This window comes from Meleagris gallopavo, chromosome 4 (assembly GCF_905368555.1).
Source record: "Meleagris gallopavo chromosome 4, MGAL_WU_HG_1.1, whole genome shotgun sequence".
NCBI lineage: Eukaryota > Metazoa > Chordata > Aves > Galliformes > Phasianidae > Meleagris > Meleagris gallopavo.
The window spans coordinates 68,415,006-68,439,772 of NC_139407.1; the positions used below are offsets into that span (position 1 = coordinate 68,415,006).

Consider the following 24,767-nt stretch of genomic DNA (forward strand, 5'->3'; position numbering starts at 1 on the left):
CGAGTCTTTATCTGAACAGTAGAACTTTCTTTCTGTTCAACATCTGACCCCATGGAGCACTGTCCATGTCCTCTTTCTGTTGATGCAAGTTTGATGCAACAGGGTTGGTCAAGAGCAAAGATGAATGCAGAAAAACAAACCCCCACAAGTACATAAACATAAAAAGACACTTTAAAGCTCAAATACCCTAAGAAATCACACCAAAATAAAGAAACTAGTCTTGTATATGTATTTTTTAAAAAAGATACATCAATTTTAGTGTATTTTTTCAAGCTTGCTGGACATCATACTGAAGCACTGTAAAGCTGTCAGAGAAATTATATACTTTTTTTTCTGTTGTCAACCAAAGCGTGCTTTCATGGAGTCAATTAGCCACAGATTATGAACACACATCACTTGTCTGAGAATGAATTACAGTACACCCCAATAAACATATCCATCTTTGCTCACTGGTTATCCCCATGATGGGGATGGCATCGGATTTTCCTATCCAACCATAAAGGAAACTGCATGTTCGTGTTTCATCCTGCAAGTGTGCCTCTTTCAAATGCTGCAGTGCTGCAGTGTGAGGGGAAAAAGGGTCACTGGTGTTACTGCTCTGGCGTGCAAACCTGGACATGAGCTCAGTGTGAAGATTGCATTTACACCTGTGGAAAAAGTTCATATAAGCTGGGATGGCATGAGTGCTTGGATCTACAATGGAGCCTATAGCTGCTTTTTATCTGATAGAGAACTGCAGTCAGCATCATCTTTACATGGTGTGTTGTGTGCTTTCCACCCACCTTAGAGCCCTTTTTGAAGGTGGAGAGACACAGTCCTATTGAGATTTTTTTGTTTGGTTGGGGGGTTGCTTTTTCTTTCCTCTCTTTATTTATTTATTTATTTATTTGTTTATTTATTTTAAGCAGGTGGGGAAACTGAGGCACAGAAAGGTGGTGCGATTTGCCCACAGTTGGTGGTAAACCTCGAAAACCCCAGTCTCTCTCTCAGCTGCTCAACTCCCACCTTGGACACGGTGGAATGGCTGTTTGCTTGGTTCTCTTGTGGAGAACTGCATCCCCTCCAGGAGAGAGGGGAAGAGCGTCACTCTCAGTGGCAATGTCTGGCAGTGGGCAACAGCACCCACAGTTTCTGCCAGCTCCAAGAGGCAAGAGAAGCAAGGAACCTGAAATGGAGGGGCAGGAGTTTGCTGGTCAGGCACTGACTTGGAGGACACAGATCTACAGGATGCATTCGTGTCTCTCTGTGGCTTTCAGGGCCTCGTGCATGCTGGCGGCAGAAAGTCTCCTGTTGATATTCCTGTACCTGCACCTCAGAAGGTTCCAGAAAGTAGTCCTCAAGTCTCGGTTAAAGAAAGCATAAATTAAGGGATTGATGAGGGAGTTGGTGTATCCCAACCAGAGCAGAGTCCTCTCCAGCCTCAGGGGCAGGCAGCTGCAGTGTATACCACAGATAAAAGGCCGAGCCGTTGACATAAGGAAGAACGGAAGCCAACAAAATGTAAAAGCCCCCACGATTATACCAAGGGTCCTGGCTGCTTTTTGTTCCCTTTTGAAGATGGAAATATTCTTCCGGTCTTGCCGGAGCAGTTTGGAGAGAGTGGCACATTCCTCCACCGCCTTGGTGCGCTTGGAGCTGGGATGGCCACGGCTGGAGGCCTCCAGGCAGTAGACACCCTCCTCTTCGTAATGCTTGGAGAAGTTCATGAAGCGGTGCTTCTCAGCGCTCACCTTGGCAGCTTTGTAGATCCGGCTGTACATGACGAGCATGACCGCCATGGGGATGTAGAAGGCAACCCCTGTGGAATAGACCGTGTACCCAAAGTCCTGGCTGATCAGGCAGACTCTTTCCACGGTGACGTTCTTAGCCCAGCCAAAAAGAGGAGGGAGTGTGATGGAGGCGGACAGGAGCCAAACGATGAAGACCATCTTGGCCATCAGCTTCCCATTTTGTCTCACGGGATACGTCAGCGGCCGAGTGATCCCCAGGTACCTGGAAGAAGAAGAGTTGCAAAGCTCAGGAGGGTTTTGAGGCATAAATACTTCTTAGAGAATCATAGAGTCGTTAGGGATGGGAGAGACCTCTAAGATCATCTAGTCCAACTGCTCCTCTGCCACCAGTATTACCCACTAAGCCGTGTCCCTGTGTATCACACCTATACATTTTGCTTAGTGTTGGGCGATTTGCATTCCTAACCAGTGGTGACACACTGGAACAGGTTGCCCAAGGAGGTTGTGGATGCCCCATCCCTGGAGGCATTCAAGGCCAGGCTGGATGTGGCTCTGGGCAGCCTGGGCTGCTGGTTGGTGACCCTGCACATAGCAGGGGGTTGGAACCAGATGATCACTGTTGTCCTTTTCAACCCAGGCCATTCTGTGATTCTATGAACTTCAGCCTGGAAAGGGAGTAAGAAATGAATTTCCCAAGTGAAAACATTCCCAGGGATCTGCAGCATCTTCTGTGAAACTTATTTCACACCCCTTCAGCTCTCTTGCCTAAAAACCCTTCAACTATTCCCTGCTGCATTCTTGCAGCTCCCCATGCATGACACAAGAAGTTACTGAATTTATGAGCACAATCTGGGACCCGCATGGTTTCCTTGGGAATAAACATAAAGCTTAGTTTTCCACCAGAGATAGTTTGAACAGAGAACATGCAACAAATTTCAGCAATAAGATGTACACTCATAGAATGGTTTGAGTTGGAATGGATCCTTAAAGCCTATCTGGTCCCACTTTCCTGCAGTGAACAGGGACACTCAAGGCTCCATCCAACTCAAGGCTCAAACCCTCATCCAACATGACCTTGGGCATCTCCAAGGAGATGGGTTGTCCAATGAATGGACCTCCTTATGGGAGACACCAAAAGCACGTGGTGACCTGTGGGCACATATGTTTTAGTGGCTGGAGTTCTGAGTTATCTTACTAGTGTATATCAACCATCAGCTCCCCTATCAACAACAACATATGACTTCAAAACACCCCCAGTGCTGAGGGGGTTTGTATGACTAAGAAATTTTGTCAACTGTTAGTTGGGAAATCGCAGTTCTACAAATGAGTAGGGAATTAGCCACTGGCAGCAAGGGTTCCCACTGGAAAACTTCTGCTTCCTATTCAGCCCCAATGAGTGCTGCAAAACCCTCCAGCTATCGTATGGATTTCTTTCATGTTATAGCCTCCTTTGTACGAGCCCTGCCTGCTGTCAGGAATTTGTAGGCATTTTTAGGCAGGATGGAGTCACCTCCATAACTGTCTTGGATAAACTGGGTCAGGCTGGAAAGAAAGTGAGAATGGCAGCTGTACGGGCAGCTTTTTGCTGAAAGCTTTTCCAGGGAAAAAAAAGGCTTTTTTTTTTTTTTTTTTGCCAAAAGGAGAATTTCTGTGGAGAATTACACCCTTGATGTACAGTTATTTCTTTCCGACAGTCCAGCCACCTCACTGTAGGTGTTAGCAGGTTTTTCTTCCCTGATTCTTTTCCCTTCTCCAAATCCTCCACCAAGAGTGGAAAAAGCCAGAAATAAAAAATAATCCAATTCTCCCTTCCTTCACCAGCGCCAAATAAACTCTAAGCTGAAGTATTCTCCCCTGAATTCCAAATAAAGTGAGTTTTACCTTGTTGAATTGTTCTTTACCTATTTTCCTCTGTAATTTCTTCAGCTGGCCTTAGTTGCAAAAAAACAAGCCAAACCTTACACAACCACCTACACTGCTGAATGCCTCACACTTGCACAGGCTGAAGGATGGTGTTCAAACTCAGTGCAGCCTCAAAGGAAAGCACTTCTAATTCCATCATCCCATGAGAACCTGTCTGGTCATTGCAGGGGAGTTGGACTCGATAACCTTTAAGGGTCCCTTCCAACTCCAACAATTCTATGATTCTGTGCATTGAGATGAATGAGATCTGATGAGACAAAGATGGACAGTGGGACTGGTTTTAGTGCTGAGCTTCCAAAAAAATTATCGTCTCCATCTTCCTGCCTGATCTGGGCTTGGTGAGAAGTGATGAGCTTAGATGGGAGTTGAGGATCCAAGGGATAGGTGGGAACAGGGTGCAGGGTTAGGACAATAGGCTGAGAGCGAATGGCCACAGGCTGCACCGAAGAGCATTCAGGTTGGATATTAGGAAGCATTCCTCCAAAGGAGTGGTGATGAACTGGCACAGGCTGCTCAGAGAGGTGGTGGGGTCACCATCCCTGGGGGTGTTCAAGAACCATGGGATGTAGCACTGGCGGCAGTGGCTATGGGCATGGTGGGGGCGGGTTGGGGTTGGACTTGGTGATCTCAGAGGACTTTTCCAGCCTTAATGACTCTATGATGCTAACAAACATCCCTCCTGCTGTAGGAACCAGCTGCAGACTGGATATCTTTGGAGCCAGGAGAACACCGTGCCCCGCTGCTGCATCCCCAAACACAACACCAAAAAAAAACAATCACTCATTCACATATCCAGGCCAAGAACTTTGCACGCTAATCTATGCTGCACTGTGTGATATCCTTTGTTACGCTATTACCCAGTCTTCTTTAGAAGCTGATCCACCCGGGATTTGCTGAAACTTCAAGGAATTTGCAGGCTAGCCAAGCAAATTCACAGTGACAAGATTTGAAAGGCAGGCAAAGCCAACACATCTCAACTGTGGGTGCCTTGTGCCATCTCTGCTGGAGGAAATGGGGCCGTTCTGAAGTCTTTGCTGATGGCTGCGATGAGAGGGGGGAGAACTCAAAATAGGGCAGCATCTGCCACAGTGCAGAGACAGGCAGTGAAATTCAGATCAAATTCCCTCGCTTTGATTCATTTTCTTGTGTGTGTCTGTGTTGTTGTTAATCACGTTTAGTGGTAACGAGGAATAAAGGGCAGTTCCCACAACAGGGATTTCCTCGTGCTTTGTGTGACTTTGCTGTTCCATCAGTTGCTCCAGCCCCCTGGACCAGCCACTCCGGCACATTCATTCCATGCCCAATGGCAGCTACTGGCTCCTTACATCAGGGATTAAATAATAAAGGGAAGGAAAACCTCCCCAGGGTGCCCAGTATCTCCATGCTGCAGCAGCTGAACAAGGAGAGGACAAATTGCACTCACTTGGGACACCCAATAGGACAAGATGGAATCGTTTCAAGCTGTGCAAGGGGAGGTTCTGGTGGGATATTAGGAAACGTTTATCCTCTGGAGGAGTGGCTGGGCACTGGCACAGCTGCCCAGGAAGTGGTGGGGTCATCATCCCTGGAGGTGTTCAGGAGGAGATGTGGGACATAATCAATGGGCATGGTGGGGATGGGTTGGGGTTGGACTTGATCTTAGAGGTCTTTTCCCACCTTAATGATTCTGTGATTTTAAGTGAGCCCAAATCAGCCCAGAGTTGAGGTTTCTTGCACCCTGCTGTTTTACCTGTGCATTCTTTGTGGCCAAATTCCAGATTCCAGAATGATGCTTTGCCTGCCCCATCCTGCTAAGGGAGAAGGGACCTCCAGGTGGAGGACAGCGGGCAGCTGGAGGTAATGGCTTCATCTGTCCACCCCCAAAGTGTCCCTGGGAGCTGCTCATCCTGCTGGAAATACACCACACGGGTCTCCCTGGCCAGGGATATGTTCAGATGAAGCACACAGGAAAAGTGGTCCAGAAAAATGCTGTGCAAGTTTCATCCCACCAACACTTTCAAAGAATCATGAAGGTTGGGAAAGACCTTCGAGATCACTAAGTCCAACCATGAACCATCATCTATGCTCACTAAACTTTCAAGAGGCATCCCTTCCATTGGGGACAATACCAACTTGGAGCTCATCGTCTGATTTGGGGTAGAAAACACCAGGAAGAGGAGAGAGCCCCACAGGGATTGCCTGGGAAATGGATGGGGATTTCATCCTTCATTCCTCCACCAGGAAAATATAAAGCATTTTGGGGGCCTTCGTTTATCCGCAGCTTGGATTCTTTACAGAGATCTTCAATTAATCTGAATATCCAAAAAGGTTTTGGTTTGTTTGTTTGTTTTTTTGTAATAATGAATCTATAGCTTTGGCAGGCATTTATATAAGAAAAATGTAGGGGAAAGATGGATGTTTCCAGCATTTTTCATTCTTGATTTAAAGGAAAATCAATCAAATGCCGCTTCAGACAAGATTTGTTCTACCAGCTTCAATCAGGAGGCTTTTAGAAAGCGCTCTGCATTAATAATCAATAATAGCAGCCTACATTTTAAAAGTAGCCATCATCTTGGACAACCCAAGCATCTCTTATATCTAAGCTAAGCAAAGTGTGAGGACACTTCAGCCATCAACAAAAAGGCAGAACCAGGCAGCTGCCCAGCGGTGCTGACCAATTCAGCATTCAGGAGAGCACCAGAGGAAGAATTCATGTACCCTAGGATGTGCCAAGGGAAGGAAGCACGGGTGCTGTCCTTTCTTCTTGCAGAGCTTTGGTGAAAATTCCAGTAAACCCCTCACTGAACAGCGCTTTCATCTCTTTTAGAGCAAGTATTTCAGGCTCTCTGCAAGCTCAGCAGTCCTTTTGCTTCAGCTTTACATTAGCGCAAAAGATGAAATGTGTGCTTTTGGAGCTGTTTCTATCAGGGGTTAAGCCCCAAATCCCGCTCATCCCAAGGTCCTGGATCCATGCTCTCTCTCCATTCACCTCCATCAAGAGCCTGATGGGAATAGAGCAGATGAAGGCTTGATGAGGAGCCATGGTGACTTAGAGGACGGTTCATGCAGCCCTTAGCCCTTTCCTAGGGATAATTGAGTGAGAAAGCAGTGGGATAGTGCCTCATTCTCTCCTCAGGGAATCAGAAGACATCCCAAATATTCCTCTTCCTTAGGGAAGGGATGGACTGAACCCAAGGTGGGCTTGGCCAAGAGGTTCACCCAGCCATCCCTCCGTGTCAGTGGTCGGGCACTGGCACAGACAGTCCAGGGAGTGAGGAGCTTGGAAGCTGTATGAGATGGGTACAGGTGTACTGGCCCCATTCCTAGTCTCTCTAGCCCAAATCCACATGTCCAGTCCCATCTTAGTGGTGAAGGGCAGATCAGTGTTATCCAGGACATTTGCTTGCACTGTGCCTGCCCACACTGACAGTGGTATCAGGCTGGAGAGAAGTGGTTAACATGTGGGATGAGATGCAGTGATTTTCATATAGGGTCTGTTCTGTTTACTTGTGTGTTTGGGAGAGCATTTGTGTGTAGGAGGGAAAGGGATAAAGATGGAAGGGGAAAAAAGGAAGGGGAAAAAAAAAGGAAGGGGAAGGAGAAAAGAGAAAGGGAAAAGGGAAATTTGGAAACTGAAGCCAATCTAGTTAATGTTCAGCTTCACTCCTCACGCATCAAGAAGAGAAATTCACCTATCTCATTGCTGCATTTGATCTCTCCCCACTGACACAGACACGCGTTTCTCCTGACTCTTCATACACTTGCATTTTAGGAACAGCCTGTTTGTGAGAGCCACCAGTTCAGCCGCAGAGCTGTGAGGTTGGTGGGGATTTTGCTTTCTGAGCAGCAGCACCTGGCAAAGGGCTCGGGAGCACGATGCTGCAGCAGCCAGCTTATGACTGACCCTCCTGCTTTGTCACCCACTGCCACACCTGGGTGAGCCACCAGGAGCTGTGACAGTCACTGTGGCCAGGGAGCGCATCTTGCCAACCCTGTCCCTGCTCAAGCTGCTTATCACAACCCAGCCTGGCTCAGCGGTGCCAGCACAAAACCAAATCACACTTTCCAGAAAGCCAGCGTGCGTTTCAGATCTGGATCCGTCCCACCGGCTCGTCAGCACAATGTCCCTAATGACGCAGGCTGCTATAATTAGACCCAGGGGGTGCTGGCTTGCCCGAATCGCGTTGCTTTGCCAGACATACTCAGCCTTTCCCTTTGCACTCCAGGTGTGGGAGCTCAAGCCAGCAAGACCACACTAAAGCGTGCGCTGAGCTACACCAGGGTTTTATGGAACTTGGGATGGGGTGGGGAGATGCCAGCACTCTTGGCCAAACTACATGTCCTGAGAGCAGCAGAGCATCCCATAGGGTTGGGCTACAGGACCTACATAACCCGAATGGCTCTGAATCTGTGTGCTTCTTTGGTTGAATAATTTCATTGAGCTGGACTCAATGATCTTTGTGGGTCCTCACCTGTGCCCTCCAACTCAGGATATTCTATGATTCTAACATTATGAACCAACCCCTTTTCACGGTGATACGGATGGGCAAAGGTCTATTGTCGGGGCTCTGTTCTGCAAACCAAGAAAGACCAGCATGCTGTCCAAAGGAGGATGAAGCAAGTACTTTGAGAAGTTACTTGAGCTGCAAAGGGCACCTAATTCATACAAAAAACCCTCGCTCATCCTGTGCAGTTGGAAAACACATGCAGCAGCACTGCAGAGAGAAGTTGTGGATACCTCATCCCTGGAGGCATTCAAGGCCAATTTGGATGGGATCCTGAGATGTAGTTGTTGGCAGCCCTATCCACGGCAGGGGGGTTGGAGCTCTTTAACGATCTTTAAGGTCCCCTCCAACCTAAGCCGTTCCATGATTCTACGATCTTGATTTGGTGGCCCTCAACCAACAGAAAATCCCCATACCCAAGCACGCAGCTGCCCCATTTCCCTTACCTGTCCACGCTGATGATGCACAGTGTCATGATGGAGGCAGTGCAGCACATGACATCCATGGCGATGAACACGTTGCAAAACACCTTCCCAAAGAGCCACTCTCCCCCCACCAGGTCCGTGATGGTCACAAAGGGCATGACAGCGAAGGCCACCGAAAGATCAGCGGCGGCGAGGGACACCACCAGGTAGTTGGATGGCTGCCGGAGCTTCTTGACAATGCAGACAGAGATGATGACCAGACCGTTGCCTGCGATGGTCATGAGGATGATGATGGAGAGCACCACTCCAATGACGATCTTCTCAGTGTCCCCATAGAGCAGGATCTCCTCGCCACAGTCCGTCGCGTTGGTGTGGTTGGAAGAAGGCAGGTCTGGCTCGGCAGGGACGGAGGGTTCCTCAGTCATGAATGGATTTGGGAGCGACTCCTGAGCTGGGTACTGCTGCTCTGCGTTCTCCACAAAGAGAAGATGGTGCTCCAGAAACCGCCGGGGGCTGCCCCTCAGCAACATGCTCTGAGCTCTCCGCAGCGGGCAATGGCACAGGCTTTCTCCCAGCAGTGACACCTCCAGAGGCAAAGCAGAACATTTTATCACATGCAGGCTAAGAAAATAAAATACCACCTTCCAGCCCTATCTCTTGCCTCCAGGAGCTGCAGATGGAGCTCATGTGCTCAACGAGGAGCTGTTTCCCAAGTCTGCCTAAAGACGCACAGTTTGCTGGATCTGGAGGATGCTCGGAGGAAGCTTGCTCCACTTCTAAAGGAGCACAAGCTGCCCGGTCTTCCCACAGCGGCTGCCTAATTGCCTACATGCTTTTCCAGCAGCACGGATAGCAGCAGCTGATTGCAATTGCTCATGGTATTAAGCACTGCTGCCAAGCCGTGCTGCTGGGCTCGCACTTCCCATGCGCATCTGTGTGCCCTGCACATACCATAAGTGAATGCAAGAGAGTGGGTGACAACACAACCCTCAGCCCCACAAGGATGCTCATGCACCACCAGCTGCATCTCCTTTGTGTGTCAGCGCACAAACTTCACCCTACAAATCCATGCAGTGTCAATACGGTGACTGCACACACTGAGCTGCATCGGGAACACACGCAGCATCGCTGCCCCTGGTACAGGCAAAGGGAGGGCTGGGGCATGCCTGAGCTGTGGGGTCCTCGACGCGCACACAAGCAAGCAGCAGTGCTCCCACCCACAATATTCATCCCTGCAAATATTTCCCCACCACCGATGGGGGAAACTTTGGGGCGAGGCTCACCCTAAGCAGAGCTCCGAGCATCGCGCACGCCCTGCATCCTCCTCTTTCTGCTTTCCCCTTGAAAGGAGTTTTATTTAAACCCAAGGAATCCCGCAGACCCCTCTCTTCCCCTTTTCGCATTCTACCCCCCGGGGGTGACGAGGATCCCGCCTTACCTGTGCCGAAGGGGTGAGACATCCTCCAGTCGAACCCCGCGATCTCCGGGCAGCAGAGGAGCCGAGAGCCCCCGGAGCATCATCCTCTCTCCCCTCCCCGGTCCCTCCCACCGCCTCCCTCCCGCCTCTCCCAACAGCTCTGCCTGAGCCCCAGGAAGAGCAAGGAGAGCACAGAGTTAGAAGGAGGACAAAAGCAACGGCTGACACTGAACCAACCCCTACCAGCTGGGGAGCACGGCTGGAAGTTGAGCAGCCATCCCTGAGCGCGGTGCTGTAGGTGCAACACAGCTCTGGGGCTGTGCAGGACCATCAGCATCCTTCCCCACCTCTTTTCGCTGAAAGGAATTATTTTGCAGGGAGGGGTTTCTATCCCTCTTCCATGCCATTCTTTTTTTCTTCCTTCTCCCTCCTCCCCCCCCACTCCCTGCCGGTAGGAGGTCCCATATTCATAAAGCTCTATGCTAAAGAGATGAGAACAGCTCAGGCTGAGCCTGCTGCTAAGGAAATGGAAACAGAGGAAAACCCAACCTAGCAGGAGCATGCAGCCACCTCTGTGGGTTGAGCCTGGGAGCCCTGGGCACTTTGTGGAGAACACACTTGGGGAATACAACGGGCATCTCCTAGCATCTTCTCTTTGCCCAGCCCAGTCCCATGCAAGCCCTCCCAGTGTGCAGCAGCTGTGCATTGATCATGGGGAAAAGCAGCTTTAACCCAAGGTGCTGCACACTGTGATACCTCAGGTCATTGCCAGACGTTCCCTTCAAAGTGCATCTGAGAATGAAGCTGCATTGAGCTGAACTGGGGCTAAGGCTGAGCTTACCACTTGTGTTTCTCCTTCGCTGTGTGTGGGGGAGGATGGCTAAAATAGCTGCCTTGCCAGGGCAGGCTGTGCTGAAGCGATGGTTCTTTTGCTCATTGCAGTAGAGGTTGCTGCAACCAGGTGTTAGGAGGGGATGGGGTTGATCTCAAAATTTCTTCTCTGAAAGAGCCCTTCCTGGAGAAAAATCCAAGTGTTTCAAAGAGCAAGTCCAGGCCTTGGCAGGGGGCTTGGAACTAGATGATCTTTGAGGTCCCTTCCAACCCAAGCCAGTCTATGATTTGGCTTCTCCATGCTTGGAGGGGTCTGTAGTAGAATATCACCCTCACACCTCTTGGCAATGGCTGCAACCAAGCCCTTCAAGGTGAATGCATTGCAACAAAATCCACTTTTTGACCTTGTGGGAGGGAAACCTGCAGCAGGTCTCTGTGCAGCTCCACAAAGCACGTTGGTTTTCCCCTTCCAGCAAACAAGAGCTGAACCAAGCGCCCCAATCTCTGCCCATCTGTGTTCTTCCATCTTCACCAGTGGCCATTGAAGCGGCTATTTTAATAACTATTAATTGTCGACATTAATCTCTATTATCTCAAATGATGAGGTAAAAGTTATTAATATGCAAATTCTGAGAAATCTCATTAACTCCAAGGTCTTCAAGCTCCCAAAGTTTGTGGGATTAGTATCCCAAATCGGGCTTTCCTGCATTGCAGGTGTTGGTATTTCTCCCTCAGAGGAGGCAGAACCAATCCAGAGGGATAAAATTATTCACTTGGCCCTATCAGTTTTCAAGGACTGCTTCTGCTCCTAGGGAGTATCAAAACCCTCTTTGATTTGGAAACAGGGGAGCAGACAACAATCCGACCCCATGGTGCTTCACTGGTGGCTGAGGTCAGGAATGAGGTTGCCTGGAGTATTTTAAGGATATGTAAAGCTTCCAATGTCACCTCCTCCCCAGGGGTCCCCAAAGACATCCCTGTCTCCTGATGGGTGTATAAGCCCAATTCCCAGAAGCGTTCATCCAGCAAACACCATCTGGGTGTGGTGGGTAACCAAGAGGTGGTTTAGGCCTCCAAGACACAGCTCAGAACTACAGCAAATTAACCAGACACTTGAGATGTCCAAGATGGCGATGGAATACATCCTTCAAAAACCAACCTACGACACTAAAAAGGGAAAAGAGTATTCAAAGAGTCCCTAAATGAGACATGTGGATGTAGAAAGAGATCAATTTTGGTTGGACCGGAACAAGATTTCTCAACCCTCTTCCTCAGCATGAAGTCCTCAGCCCGGCTTAGCATTCTCTACCCTCCCATTTCTTTGGCTTCCCCACAGCAGCAATACAGGGCATTACCTTTCTACAAAACGAAGGTTGGAGAAGACCACTGAGATCATCAGAGACAACCATCAACCCATCACCACCACGCTCACAAAGCCATGGCCCTCAGAAACTCATCCTCAGTGGAGGAGGTAGAGGCACAGTGATGGGACACTGCTCATAGTGCCCCATGGGGACACAGGGTCTGTGTTGACATAGTGTTGACAATGGTAGCCAAAGGCTTTCTAAGAACTTTCTGATATAAAGTCATGCCGTGAATTTTGCTGCCGGAAGAGATGGGGAGCAACTGGGAGCCTTGTGGAAAAACACTGTCCCAAAGAGATGCGCAAACAGCTCATCTCAGCCCAGAGAAGTGGAGGATGCTCCATCCCTGCAGACACCCAAGGTCAGGTTGGATGGGACTCTGAGTACCTGATGGATCTGTTGGTGTCCCTGTTTATTGCAGGGAGTGGGATCAGATAGTTTTTAAGGGTCCCTTCCAACTCAAACACTATGATTCTATGAGATGGGTGTTATAGCATCAGGCATGGCCACACTCCCTCTGCTGGAGTCTACACAGACCGCACTCAGCTTTCAGCATTCACATTGCCTAAGATGTGCATGATTTGAATAACCAGGAAAAATTACCATTGGGAGTTACCTGTGCACCCCAGTGCAGCCAACCCACGTGCTGCTGACATCACAGTGTCTTCCTGATGGCCTGGAGAGATGGAAGTGATGGGGATGAGGCAAAAGGATGCAGGATGGGGAGGAGAGGAGCCCCCAGCAGTGCCTGGTGGTCTGCAGATCCAGAAGAGGAAAGAACTGCAGAACTTAAAGAGGAAAGGGTGAAAAAATGAGTGATTTAGTTGAAGTTTCTAAGGCAAATCTTCAGCCACACAGTACACAGGCATACTCACTCAATTGCCAGCTTTTATTAGCAAGCTACTATCCTTACTACCCAATCTTTACTCCAAGTGGTGGCCACATGTTGGATGTGCAGCATTTCCACCTACTGCTCTCCCATCCACCACCTCTTGGGTAGAGCCTGCCTTTAGATACCTGCAGTGACACAGGGACTACTTTATTTTTTGGGGCCCGTATAAAGAACATACTACCTCCTCAATGGCAGCATGGGTGTTCCACCTCCATCCCACCCAAACAAGGGATGGAACAAAGCAGGTGATACAGAACACAGTTGGACTAAGTGATCTCGGTGGTCTTTTCCAAACTTAATATTCTATGACTCTCCTAATTGACCCTCTTCTAGATCTCAGCTGGATACAGACATCTGGAGAACAGCAGGGAGGTTCCTCCAGGATGCCCCCACCAGATGGGACCAAAGCAATGGGGACCAACATGGTGGTGGGCTGAGGACCTTTGGAGGTGGCAGATGCGTTGGGGTCGGGGAGCAAACAGCACTGGTTTGGAAATAAAACCCTCCTTGTCTTCTTTGGTCTGTCCCCTAGATGGCACCTGCTCTCAGCAGATTAAATCCCTGATGGAAAGCTGTAGGAAGAGATATATTAAAAACAAAACAACCCCAGAAACCTAAACAACAACAAACCAAGAAAAGCAAAGAAAGAAAACCCCAAACATCAAATATATATATATATATATAGAGAGAGAGAGAGATTAATATATACATTAAACAAAACCTAGAATTTATAGCTGTTTCATCATTTCTGCTGCTTTTTGCTTTCTGGGTGTTCAGTTCCCTCCTCAAAACGCCACTGGGAGAAGGTAACAGGCCTCACCCCAGCTGCTTTCTGCAGCAGTGAGGGGACATCTGGGTGCAATAATGGCCCCCATCAGACCTCAGCACCTCCCTGAACACTTCATCCTTATCGTTTTGGCTGAAGCATGTGAAACCCCCACTCCTGCACAGCAGCCATCAGCGTGTCCTGGTGGGGAAGGGAGGATGAGGTGCAGGGAACAAGTCCCCATCTGACCCCTTCCATCCCAAGCACTGAATGGTGCTGACATTCAGGCTGACTATTCTTAGATCTGCTTTGAACAGGGCACTTGGCACCTCAGAGGGTTATGGCCCTGCCAGGCTGATGCCCAACATCTACAGCCTCACGTGATGACAGCTAGAAGGCGAGATGTCCTGCCCACCCCTATCTGCTCCTCGTGTATTTAAAGTCCTGTTGTAACACCGAGAACATCATCACACTGCTTCAGCAGTTCTGCAACCTTCCCAGTTCACCCCCTGCACCTAGAATGGACCTGAGGGATGTCCAGGTTGAGGCCCTGTCCTTTGGGTTGGAGGATGACAGCTGAGAGACCACAGGGGAGGCACAGGTTTCCCTCTGGAGCTGCTGGATTCACAAACTGACGCATGAAGTTCTGCATAGCAGCTGGCTTCTCCTTCTCTAGGGAAGCCCATCTGCTCTTGATTAGCTCATTCATCCCTTCCCAGCCATCACTGCAGCCTCACACATAGAAGAACATCATGCTGGACCACTGGAATCATCCAAAGTGTTTGGCTTTGACAACCCAACATCCAGCTCTGCACCCTCACTCACCTCAGACCAGGACTTCCAGACTGACTTACTACCATTGTAGGAATGCCTGCTTTTCACAGAATCATTAAGCTTGGAAAAGAAAAAAAAAAATCAAGTCCAGCTGTCAATACATCAGCACCATTCCATCAGCCCTGCCAGGCTGGATGGAGCTCTGAGCACCTGATGGATGTCCATGTTCGTTGCAGAGAAGGACCAGGAGGTCTTTGAGCATCCCTTCTAACTCAAACCGTTCTGTGAGTCAATTCTCCATGTCCAGGACACACCAGTAAGAACATGTTCTGGCTTTGCAGTCATCTTGCTAGAAGTGGACTGCAGGCAGCTTCGTACTGAGCACAAAACCCATCAGGGCCTCAAAATTTGGTGCTCTTCTCACGCTGAGAAATGTAAAACCACCAGAACTGCCTCTGGGACCCAGAGAGTAAGGTAGAGGACACCCCAAGCCTCCTTAGAAGCTATTCTATCATTGCTGAGTTCTCAGCTGAGAGGGTCACACAAAACCAAGGAGTCCTTGGAAAGAGCTCTCAGCTGCCTTCCAGGTATCAGCTGTGTGCAGTGCTCAGCTCTTAGCACCGAAATCTTGCTTTCTGAAGGATGATTCGCTTGCTGAATACAAGTGGGTGGAAATCACCTCTTACTCCTTCCTCCCCCCCACCCCACAGCCTGTCCATGTGCGTATGGACAGTTATTTGAAAAGTTATTTGAAAGAGTCAGCAACATCAGTTGTGGGGCAACTCATGCTGACAGAGGGGAGAACTGGTCCTCTGGCCAGAGAGCTGAAGATGCAGAACCTGGCTCCTTGCAGAGGATGCCACCATGCTCACGCTGTCCTATCTTTGCCTCAGTCTCAGCTCACGTTCACATTCAAACAGCCCCACATCTGCAGTACAAGACTCTTGAGGACCCTGGTAGACTACAGGGAACTGGAGAGTAACTGCTCAAGCTTGGGTTCCATGTAGATAACTAGTAGCATCATTCCTAGAAAACACAGCTCATCCTCAGGCTCCCACAGTGCACCACCTCACTAATTTGGGGTTCATCTCCATTTTGGGCAATGCCAACAAAGTCAGAGCCATAAAGGCAACGGTAGCCAGGCCTTGACTCTCTCAGCGCACTGCATCAGCTGAAAGGTGCAGTTATTTCTTATTCTTCTCCATTAGCCATAACATACCTCAAGTTGGAAAGGACCCGTGAAGGATCACTACATCCAACACCTGGCTCCATGCAGGACCACCCAAAAATCAGATCATAAGACATGAAGCAATCCCATTGTGGCTGCCCAGACAAGATAATGCATCTATTTACAGTCACAGTTGAGATGCTCAAATACTGCAAGCACCAGGGATTACAGAATTTATCTCAGCTACAGGGATTCCCACAAATAACCAAAGAAATACATACATCTGTGCTGGGACAAAGACCCCACAGGTCTCCCCACTGTGCTGGGAGCTGAAGGTTAAATAAAGGACACCGATTAGGCACGAAGTAGAAATATATAAACAGTATATTTCTTTTTATTTTGTTTTTAAATACAATTTCCTTACACAATAAAGGAATTCCCTTTCCCTCCTCCTCCCCACATCCCAAGCAACTCTTATCAAAAGAAATCATCCACTGTAAAATCAACACTAGGTAGAAGCATGAGCTTTGAGAGCATATTTAGCAAGTGCAACATCTATAGGTCCTATCTCCATAAATAGGAACGTGTGCTTTCCCTCACGATAGATCCCCAGCAACCTGGGGTGGAAACCTCCTAGACACCAAACCCAGAGGTGTTTAACCAGCCATGTGCCATGCAGCAGGAGAAGCGGCACCGAGGGACGTGGTCAGTGGGTGTGGTTGGATTTGGGGATCTCTGAGGTCTTTTTCCAACCTTAATGATTTTGAGAGCAGAATGGGGGAAAATGAGGAAGCATCTGAGATGCAGCCCCTTTCTCAGGTGGAACCAAGGGGAAAGGTTTGGTTTGCACTGATGTAGGACCGCACGCTGGGGGAAGGAGAGTTGCTGGGTGTCTTATTTTAAAGGCAAGCCCTGCTTTTAAGGGTAATTCCCATGTGGAGGAAAGATACAGCCCCACATCGCTAAAGAGGATGGAGGAAAACAGAGACTAAACAATTCTGAAAGTAGCAGAGCACAAAGCCACCTGATTCACTGAATCAGAGCAGCTCCACCAAATGCACGAGGCTGAGATCCTGCAGGGGTCAACAGCACGATGGGTTTCTCGCTCTCCAGAAGCTGCCATGCTCTGCAGCTGTATCACGCTTTCTCCCACCTAGGATGGGACTGCTGTGGTCCCAAATTTGAGAAGCTCAGAAATATGGGATGACACATTAATATAAAAAAAAAAATGAAATGGAAAGGTGGCCAAATTGCTCCTAAAGGTAAGCAGTTCATGGAGGAAGGACAGACTGCGTGAGCTCAGCTGTGTCACTCAGATGACCACATCAAGGGCTGCACCCTTTGCTCCATTGGGCAGGACAAGCACAGCCATGTTATACTGCCACTGCCTATGTAGACAATGGCAGAAACTGCCCAAGTCATCCAATCTGGTGAAATTGATGTAAATTTGATGCTGAAACGCCGATTGTTGCTGACAGACACAGTGGCAGCTGATCACAGCCATCAGCGAGCTCCCAACCACTGAAACCAATACTCCAGCTGCTGAATTTGATACGCTGGTTTTCAGCAAAGCCCAGATCACATAGCTCCACTACTGCCAGAGCCCTTTTGTTTTGGCTGGCTAGAAGCAAAAATTCAGCAGAGCTCTCAGAGGTTCAGAAGGAGAGAATTTAATTGCCAACTATTTTTTCCAACTCTTTGCCATTTTGTTCACTTTGAGACTCCCACCTGGGGCAAAGCAAGGGATGCTGATGGCCTTTGTGTAGCAGCAAGAAGTGTCACATGGAGGACAGAGATGGCACACGCATTCCCTCCTCCTGCAAGCAGATCTTTGCAGCAGAGATGCAGATGGGGAGCAGAAGGCAGCACGGCCCTTGGGACAAGCTCTTAATATTTAACGCTGCATCAGAACTGTGCCAAGTGATCCGAGCTCATGCAGAGTTTTCTACAAGGGAGAGAGTCACAGCCAAGGATTGTCTTTGCTTGGAAGGAAAACACACAAAAGCTGAAAAGGAAAGTGCTAATTTGTAGTTCTTAAGCATGTGCTCAGGCAACTCCCTTGTATGTCTGCTCCTTACACCATATTGATGGCTTGCTCTTTGCAACTAGAGCCAGAGCCAGTAGTATAATGGTCAGGGTTGGTATTTAAATGCCTTAATTAGATATGAAAACAATTAGAGAAGGTTATTCTCTTCTAGCATCCACAGGCCGCAGCACAGATAGAAAACTGGGCAAACCCCTCCCATACTGCCTATTTAAGTTGTTCTGGAAGCATGACAGATGAAAAAAGATGACAGCCCAACTGGAACACTGCGCCATAAAGTAATCAACTAAAGAGATGCAGAAGACAGAGCAACAGCAGGACAATTACAAATCCTTCCTAATTGCCTATTATGGCAGAGCGAGCCCCAGGGGAGCAGCCGCTGCCACGCTGCTGCTCAAACACAGGCTCGTGTTCTCCAGAGAAAAATACCCACTCAGCATTTTGTCAGCATTCCTGCAGTTGGGGATGGCAGAGAGCTTCCAGGGGAGGGCCAGAGGTGATGAGAGCTACATTAGGAGGTGGCATCGGAAGCAGTGAAAACACTGAAGTTTTGGAGGAACGCACAAAAAGTTTGAGCCAATTCTCATTTTTTCCTGTTAGGTCATTTTGGTGATAACATACTAAAAGACAAATACAGAAAGCAGTGAATAAGATTCAGGATAAACATGAACACGCCCCAACCGATAGGGCAGATCCTAGTCTGTGACCATTAAGTATCCAAGTGCTCTAGGTGACACAGCATGTCTCAGGTTCCCTCCAACATCTTCTGCAAGTATTATCCAACTTCGACCAACTTCACGCATTTTTTTGTTGTTGTTGTTGTTTTGCTTCTGTCCCCAAAGAGGGTCCAGAAAAACACAGTTCAGCAGCAGTTTCTGAAGCAGACAAATACAATATGCAAAAGTTTACGAACTGTTTCAGTCTCTTGGTTCAGCTGGGGATGGGGACCTTTGGGGAAATAATTGCTTGAACCACAGCATGTGGGTGTGTGATCATCTACCATATTTGTTTCTGGAGCATCCCAGTTCACACAGGTCATCCGGAAGCATGCATCACATCTCATGAAGCTGTTGGATTCATCTTGAAACACTTCACCAGATGGTACAGTCGAATTCATTTTCTCCATTCCTATCATTCCTCAGTGATGCCTTGATGTATCACCCAAATTGAGTTTGATATTTATTAATAGCTTCAGATGTTGATGCCAGAGAACGTGGGGGGTTGTTGTTAGTGATGTTGTCAGAGTTGCTTTCTCAGCAATCCAGAAAGTGCTACATTGCCTGTTCAGCAGTCCATATTTCAACAACTGCCCTTCATTTACGTGGAGAAACAACTATTTCCATACATTAGTGCGTCAACATCATCTTTGAAGGCAATAAAACGAGTCTTAGACCAACAGAACTATTCAGGTATAAATCCAATTTTAATTATCAAGCTAATTTCTAGCTCCTACATTCAGTGCAAGGATCAAAAACTACAAATTCGAGAGTAGAAATTTATTCTATTCCCAGTTTCCAATTGCTTTGGCAACTGTCAGAAGATAACTCCCAAAATCCATTTATTTCAGAAGCATTCTATGACCTTCGTGGTTCCAGGTGAGCATCATGGACTCTCTCAATAGCTACCGACATCCCTCAAACCCAATTCTTTGGCAACAGTCATACATAGCATTGTGCATATATAAAGAGCTTATAATAAAACTTCTTTTACATTCTAATTGTCTTAACCTTCACAGAAGTATTAAAGTGCTCGATCAACTCTGAACAGTCCCTCCTTCCTTAGTTAACCTTCTTCCTGGAGATGCCTGCCTACACTTAAGTCAGCAAAACCAGAAGCAAACAAGAGAAAAGGTACCTGCAGGAGGAAAATCCTCTGCAGGACCATTGCAACCCCTCAACAAGCCATGAGGCCTTGGTAGTCTCACATTTCTCCACTACCCACATCTTTAGACACGGGTCCAAAATATTCACACATGCTAAACCAGCCCCCCATCACTTGATTCTTTGGCCCACGCATTCTGTGGAAAGAAAACTTTGCAAAACAGAATCCTAGGGATGCTACTGAGAAAACACAAACACTGAAGTCATACTGGTAAAGCAACAGCAATGAATCTCCACCCCAATAACTGTGATGGCTATTTAACCCCCCCCAGTTATCTGGATTTTAAGTGATCTTCAACTGAGTTTGACTCTGAAACTGACGTTTTCAAACTGACACAGACACATTTTGGTCCTTGTGAGCAGAGGCTTGGGGGGCGCATCTCAAAATTAATTCTTCTTGCAACACTTGCATGCCAGCCCATCTCAGCTACTCTGTACCGGAGGAGATTTCATCCAGGGCCTCAGAGAGGACCATAGGTACATCCCAGCAGGCACACTGTCTCCTCCTTCCAGCCACAGCATCCACAATACAGTCCAAATCCTTCAGGGCGACTTTTCCCAGCCAAGAGCTGAGACACCAGTAATGTACTCCCAAGACAGGTAATAGTTTGACCATAAGTTAACACTTCTCATTCTAGTTCTGGTTAAATCTAACATCCACGGGGAAAAAAAACAATGCTCAAGCATTGTCAGGCCTGTGCAATTGCTCTTTCACAATAAGTACTGAATTGTTTGCTGTCATCTTTTTCTGTTGACTGGAGATCAGAGATGCTTTTACCACCTTCAATTTTACCTGGTCCCCAAAATCCTGTTTGCTGATTGCTCACCTTCTCTTTCTACATGTAGACCTTGATAACAGCCATCAGCAATTTCACCACAGAAATGACTCAAAACCCAGAAAAGATTGATGAAGGCAGTCAGAAACCATGCACAGATTTGCATTTAGTATCACACCATTGGTCAGACATCACGTGAGTTACCCCTGCTGCCTTCAGGACCAACTGAAAACCCAATGTGTGATGTTTACCTGCTTTCATCTACTGGAGCGTTACCTTGACCTGCAGCCTTCTCAGCATTCACACGAGAATGGGCTGTGACATGAAGGCCTTGCTGCTGCTTGGCTTGCTATGAAAGCTGACAGCTTTCCCTGTGATAGCTCTGGGATGTAGTGACCATGCCCACAAGGGCATACTCTTGGGAGCACATTTAACACTCTCTTCCGTTAAGATGAAGAGATTCCCCAAGAAAATAAACCTTTTCACACACATTAAAACCATGGGCAACTACATCGAGATGAAATACCACCTGATATTTAGTACAAAGACAACAAATCATCAGGGGCTTGAGCCTGTTCATGTGGTGAGAAATTTTCTCTGCAGCTCTCCTCCCTCTCATTACAAAGTCGGCCTTCCTCATCACGCAGAGAAACACCCAACCCATAGGGAACTGAGCAAGCAAGCAACATTTCTCTCTGCTAATTTACAAAACAATTCCCTCTTTTCTCATTTTTCGCTGTTTTGAAAGTTTGTTATCATTAGGACTCTACTTTTACCTGCAATCTGTAGCGTGCAGCAACGGGCAGGCATGGACATAAAGGGCAGCTGGTTTCACAGTACTTCAAATAAGAAAACTGACCACTGTACAAGCAAAATTAAATAAACTGAAATATAAAAGACTGCAGGAGTTAGATTCATCCAGAAATATAATATAATGTCTGGGAGCAGGGGAAAAACTGGAGGTTAGTCACAGAACAGAAACAATGAAATGACCAACAAATATTGATTAGGCAAAGGAGGAGAACTTTCATTGCATGCTGTACATTAAAATTAAATGCAAAATTCACATATCAGACCACCAAGACAGAATGATGAAGGTCTCAAGCCATGGGAAGAGGAAAGCAAAGAAATGTCTTGAATAAAGAAACATGGAAAAAAAAAATAGTAAACAAGCAGCTTCAGAAGAAAAAAAAACAACAAGGGACCATACAACAAATGAGAAGAAGCAGCACTAAAGCAGAGAACAGGTATATGGTCAAGACACCACAGGTAACACTGATTGCACAAAACACTTCTGATATTTTGAAAGAATCAGGCCTATTTGAATATCTATGCAAAATATATACACAAATCCATATGTATATATGTACACAGAGGCACTACTGTACATATGTATATGCAATCATTAACACAACTGCCCTTAGACAAGTTTCAGCATCTGACTCTGGGTGCAAGCAAGGACATTGCAGTTGTGCAAAACTACACTTCTGTGTTTGATTACCAAGTGGTAAAATTAGAAAGAGCCAAAGTAATTCCCAAGTAGCTCAGACCCAGATGCAGTTCCACCAACATCACCACGCGAGCCCAATTTCTGAGTACTTCCAGGTCATCTGTAGGAATTAAATACTCATCCAAAGCTGTGGGTTGTATCAGTACAAACTAACTTGTTTCCAACCCTTCTGCTAATGAGTCTGAAGAGACAGTCAGACATTTCCCCCTGACAACGGTTTACCATGAGGCCATCCCACCTGGGATACCAATTTGGGAATGTTGGATTAATAGGAAATGGAATTCAAAGGCCAAACAAAATAGGACTGTCATTCTGTAAAAGGGTCAGCTGTTGTCCTTATAGTGCTTTGGAAAAAAGGGACGTGATGCATACAAAAGGGATTTTCCCCCACCCCTCAAACAAGGGAACACAACAACTCTGAATGCATGCTCCAACTGTATGGCATGCTGTTTTTCAGGGTTTCCAGTTTTGGGATGTGAAAAGTGGCATTTCCATCGAGCTCGCTTGCCTCACAGCTCCAAAGATCACTGGCCTCTCAAGTCCATGGCTGTTTTGGTCTGACACTTCAATGCTCAATTGGTCTTTGATATGTGCATTACCAACGCCATATTAGAGCAGAAAGAAAGTGGTGAAAGAAAGAACTGCAGATAGACTGTTCTATGCCTTGGCAAAGACGCCCCATCCTTCCAACTCCAGAAGAGCCATCCTCACAGCTCCACATGCAGCAGATCTTGTTTAGTGCTCTGCATCCATAGCATCCAAGTACTTGGCTTCAATGATTCTAGGGAGCAGGTTATACCTAAGAACGAACCAGAGAGAGAGTGCGTTAGAACCTGTTTAACTCAAGTGTTTTGTTTGTCAAGTCTGATTTTAATTTGCCTGCAGACACACTCATGTTTTGTGCTGGGGAGGCAAGCAATAGCTTCCTGCTGTCCCCAGCTTGCTAGTGGATGGATTACTTGTCCACAAGTCACAATTTATATCCTGTTCCTATTTTCTTAAGCGCTCTCCCTACAGTTTCCAACACACAAGCCATTTCTGATGCAGCCTTACATCCAGTACAACACTTCGAACAGCAAGCATTGAGGGTTCACAGGAGAAACCCTTCCCAAAATTTCAGGGCCGGCACAAGCTTTAGGATACAGAATACAAGGGTATTTATCGTGCACTTCCTCTGTCCTCCAAGTACACCAGGTTTCACTCTTTCCAGCTCTCCCCATGAGGAAGTTTTAACGTGAACCCAGCAGTTTCAGGCAGTCTTTTAATAAGCACAGAATACATCAAGACTTGAGATCAAAAGGCTGAGCAGGGCAGTGACATTTCAGCTGCTGGTAAGGCTCCATGCCTACCCAGGCCTTAGCATCCATTTGATCATGGAGGTAGTGATGCCCTGATTCCCTTACTTTCCTCTATTTTGGGGGGTTGTTTGTTTTTCATTTTGTTTTGGTTCGTTTTTGTGGGGGCTTTTTGTTTTTATTTATTTATTTTTACACAAACATCTTCATGAATTAATGTATTTGGGTGAGAAAAGAAAGCCACTAAGAACATGGTAGAAAGCTGCTCTCATCAGATCCCACTGCATATTTGTATTTTGACACTTTTCTTGCTTAAGAAGGAAGCAATTCAGCTGTTCTAACAGTGTACAGTACTAGAAAGCCAGTTTATGAGCTGAAGGGTCTTTTCAAGAGCTAGAAAAGAGATCCCAAACAGCACTTGCTGCTGAGAAATACCCCACCTGCTTAGACTGACCTGCCATGAAATAAAATGCTTGAGAGCTGTGAAAGTGCAGAAACAGAATGTAGAAAGATTCTTCCTCTCTGAGCAACCTTAAGTATGCCCCAGGGCAGAGATAGGAGTGTAAAGGAGTGTAAGAAAAAAACAAAAAACAAAAAAACCTACAGTTATGGCTCAATACTTGGAATTGGGCATACCAAAAAAAAAAATTTTCTCCCAACAGACTATTCCACTGCAATAGGAAATCACTGGAATCAGTTACTTTTCAACACTGACACTAGAAAAATATTGGACCCAATAAATGACAATGCAAAGCACGTGTTTAATGCAGTTGGAAGGAAGGGAATGCAGCCTTGAGACAAGCAAACCATATGGCAGGTTTTCTGGATGGGACAACGAGCTGTGACTCATTCAGCTGGGTTTGATTCTCAACTTTGACCCCTGGCTATTCTCCTTTCCTCCCTCAGCTTTTTTAAAAAAGCATTTCTTCTTTTCTGCCTCATCTATTTAGAGTGCCAGATCTTCATGAAAAAGTCATTATTTGCTACAGAGCTATGCATCATGGTGCAGCCTTCTCAGCTGGAGCCCACAGACATTGCATGAAAGCAATGTGGAATTCAGAAGGAAGGAAGCAGAGGGCAAGTTTCCATTCCAGGTACTACCATTTTCCCCTTAGCAGCAGGGCTAATTACAAAGGCTATTTGGAAAAGCTGCTCTGGCAAGAGAAACAACTTAATAGATATAGCATAAGATGACAGTGCTTTATTTATTCAAATAAAACATGCATTTGCACCATTAAATTACCTAGCTTTTTTGAGAAATTCAAGTTCTTTGACACAGCATTCTCCACAGTAATTTACCTTATAACAATATATATTAACTGAATATTTATATCTGCCCAGAGACTGTGAATATCCCGTGTTCCTGGAGGTGTTCAAGGCCAGGCTGGATGGGGCCCTGGGCAGCCTGGTCTAGTATTAAATGTGGAGGTTGTTGGCCCTGCACGTGGCAGGGGTTGGAGATTCATAATCCTTGAGGTCCCTTCCTAC

At 47.1% G+C, this 24,767-nt stretch overlaps 2 protein-coding genes across 4 annotated transcripts in view; both read right to left on the reverse strand.

Moving 5' to 3' along the window:
* Positions 1-220: 220 nt before the first annotated feature.
* LOC100541603 (5-hydroxytryptamine receptor 7-like) lies at positions 221-10,103 on the reverse strand. Its single transcript, XM_085221932.1, has 3 exons — positions 10,001-10,103; positions 8,584-9,146; positions 221-1,992 (listed from the first exon to the last, which is right to left on the reverse strand). Exons 2-3 carry the CDS (start codon positions 9,090-9,092, stop codon positions 1,221-1,223), a joined length of 1,281 nt encoding a protein of 426 aa, XP_085078058.1. The 5' UTR covers positions 9,093-9,146; positions 10,001-10,103; the 3' UTR covers positions 221-1,220.
* Positions 10,104-16,309: 6,206 nt separating this feature from the next.
* Positions 16,310-24,767, reverse strand: part of SLC4A11 (solute carrier family 4 member 11) — a 95,916-nt gene continuing 87,458 nt past the window's right edge. For all 3 annotated transcript variants that reach the window (XM_085223749.1, XM_085223748.1, XM_085223750.1), the window contains exon 20: positions 16,310-22,783. In XM_085223749.1, the coding sequence (XP_085079875.1) occupies positions 22,720-22,783 (64 nt within the window). In that variant the 3' untranslated portion in view covers positions 16,310-22,719. The remainder of the gene's footprint in view (positions 22,784-24,767) is intronic.

Excerpts from the sequence above, each read along its gene's own strand:
- LOC100541603 (XM_085221932.1), bottom strand. The coding sequence starts at position 9,092 with ATGTTGCTGAGGGGCAGCCCCCGGCGGTTTCTGGAGCACCATCTTCTC. Across the intron at positions 1,993-8,583 it reads TGCATCATCAGCGTGGACAG|GTACCTGGGGATCACTCGGC; the intron begins GTAAGGGAAATG and ends TTCTTCTTCCAG.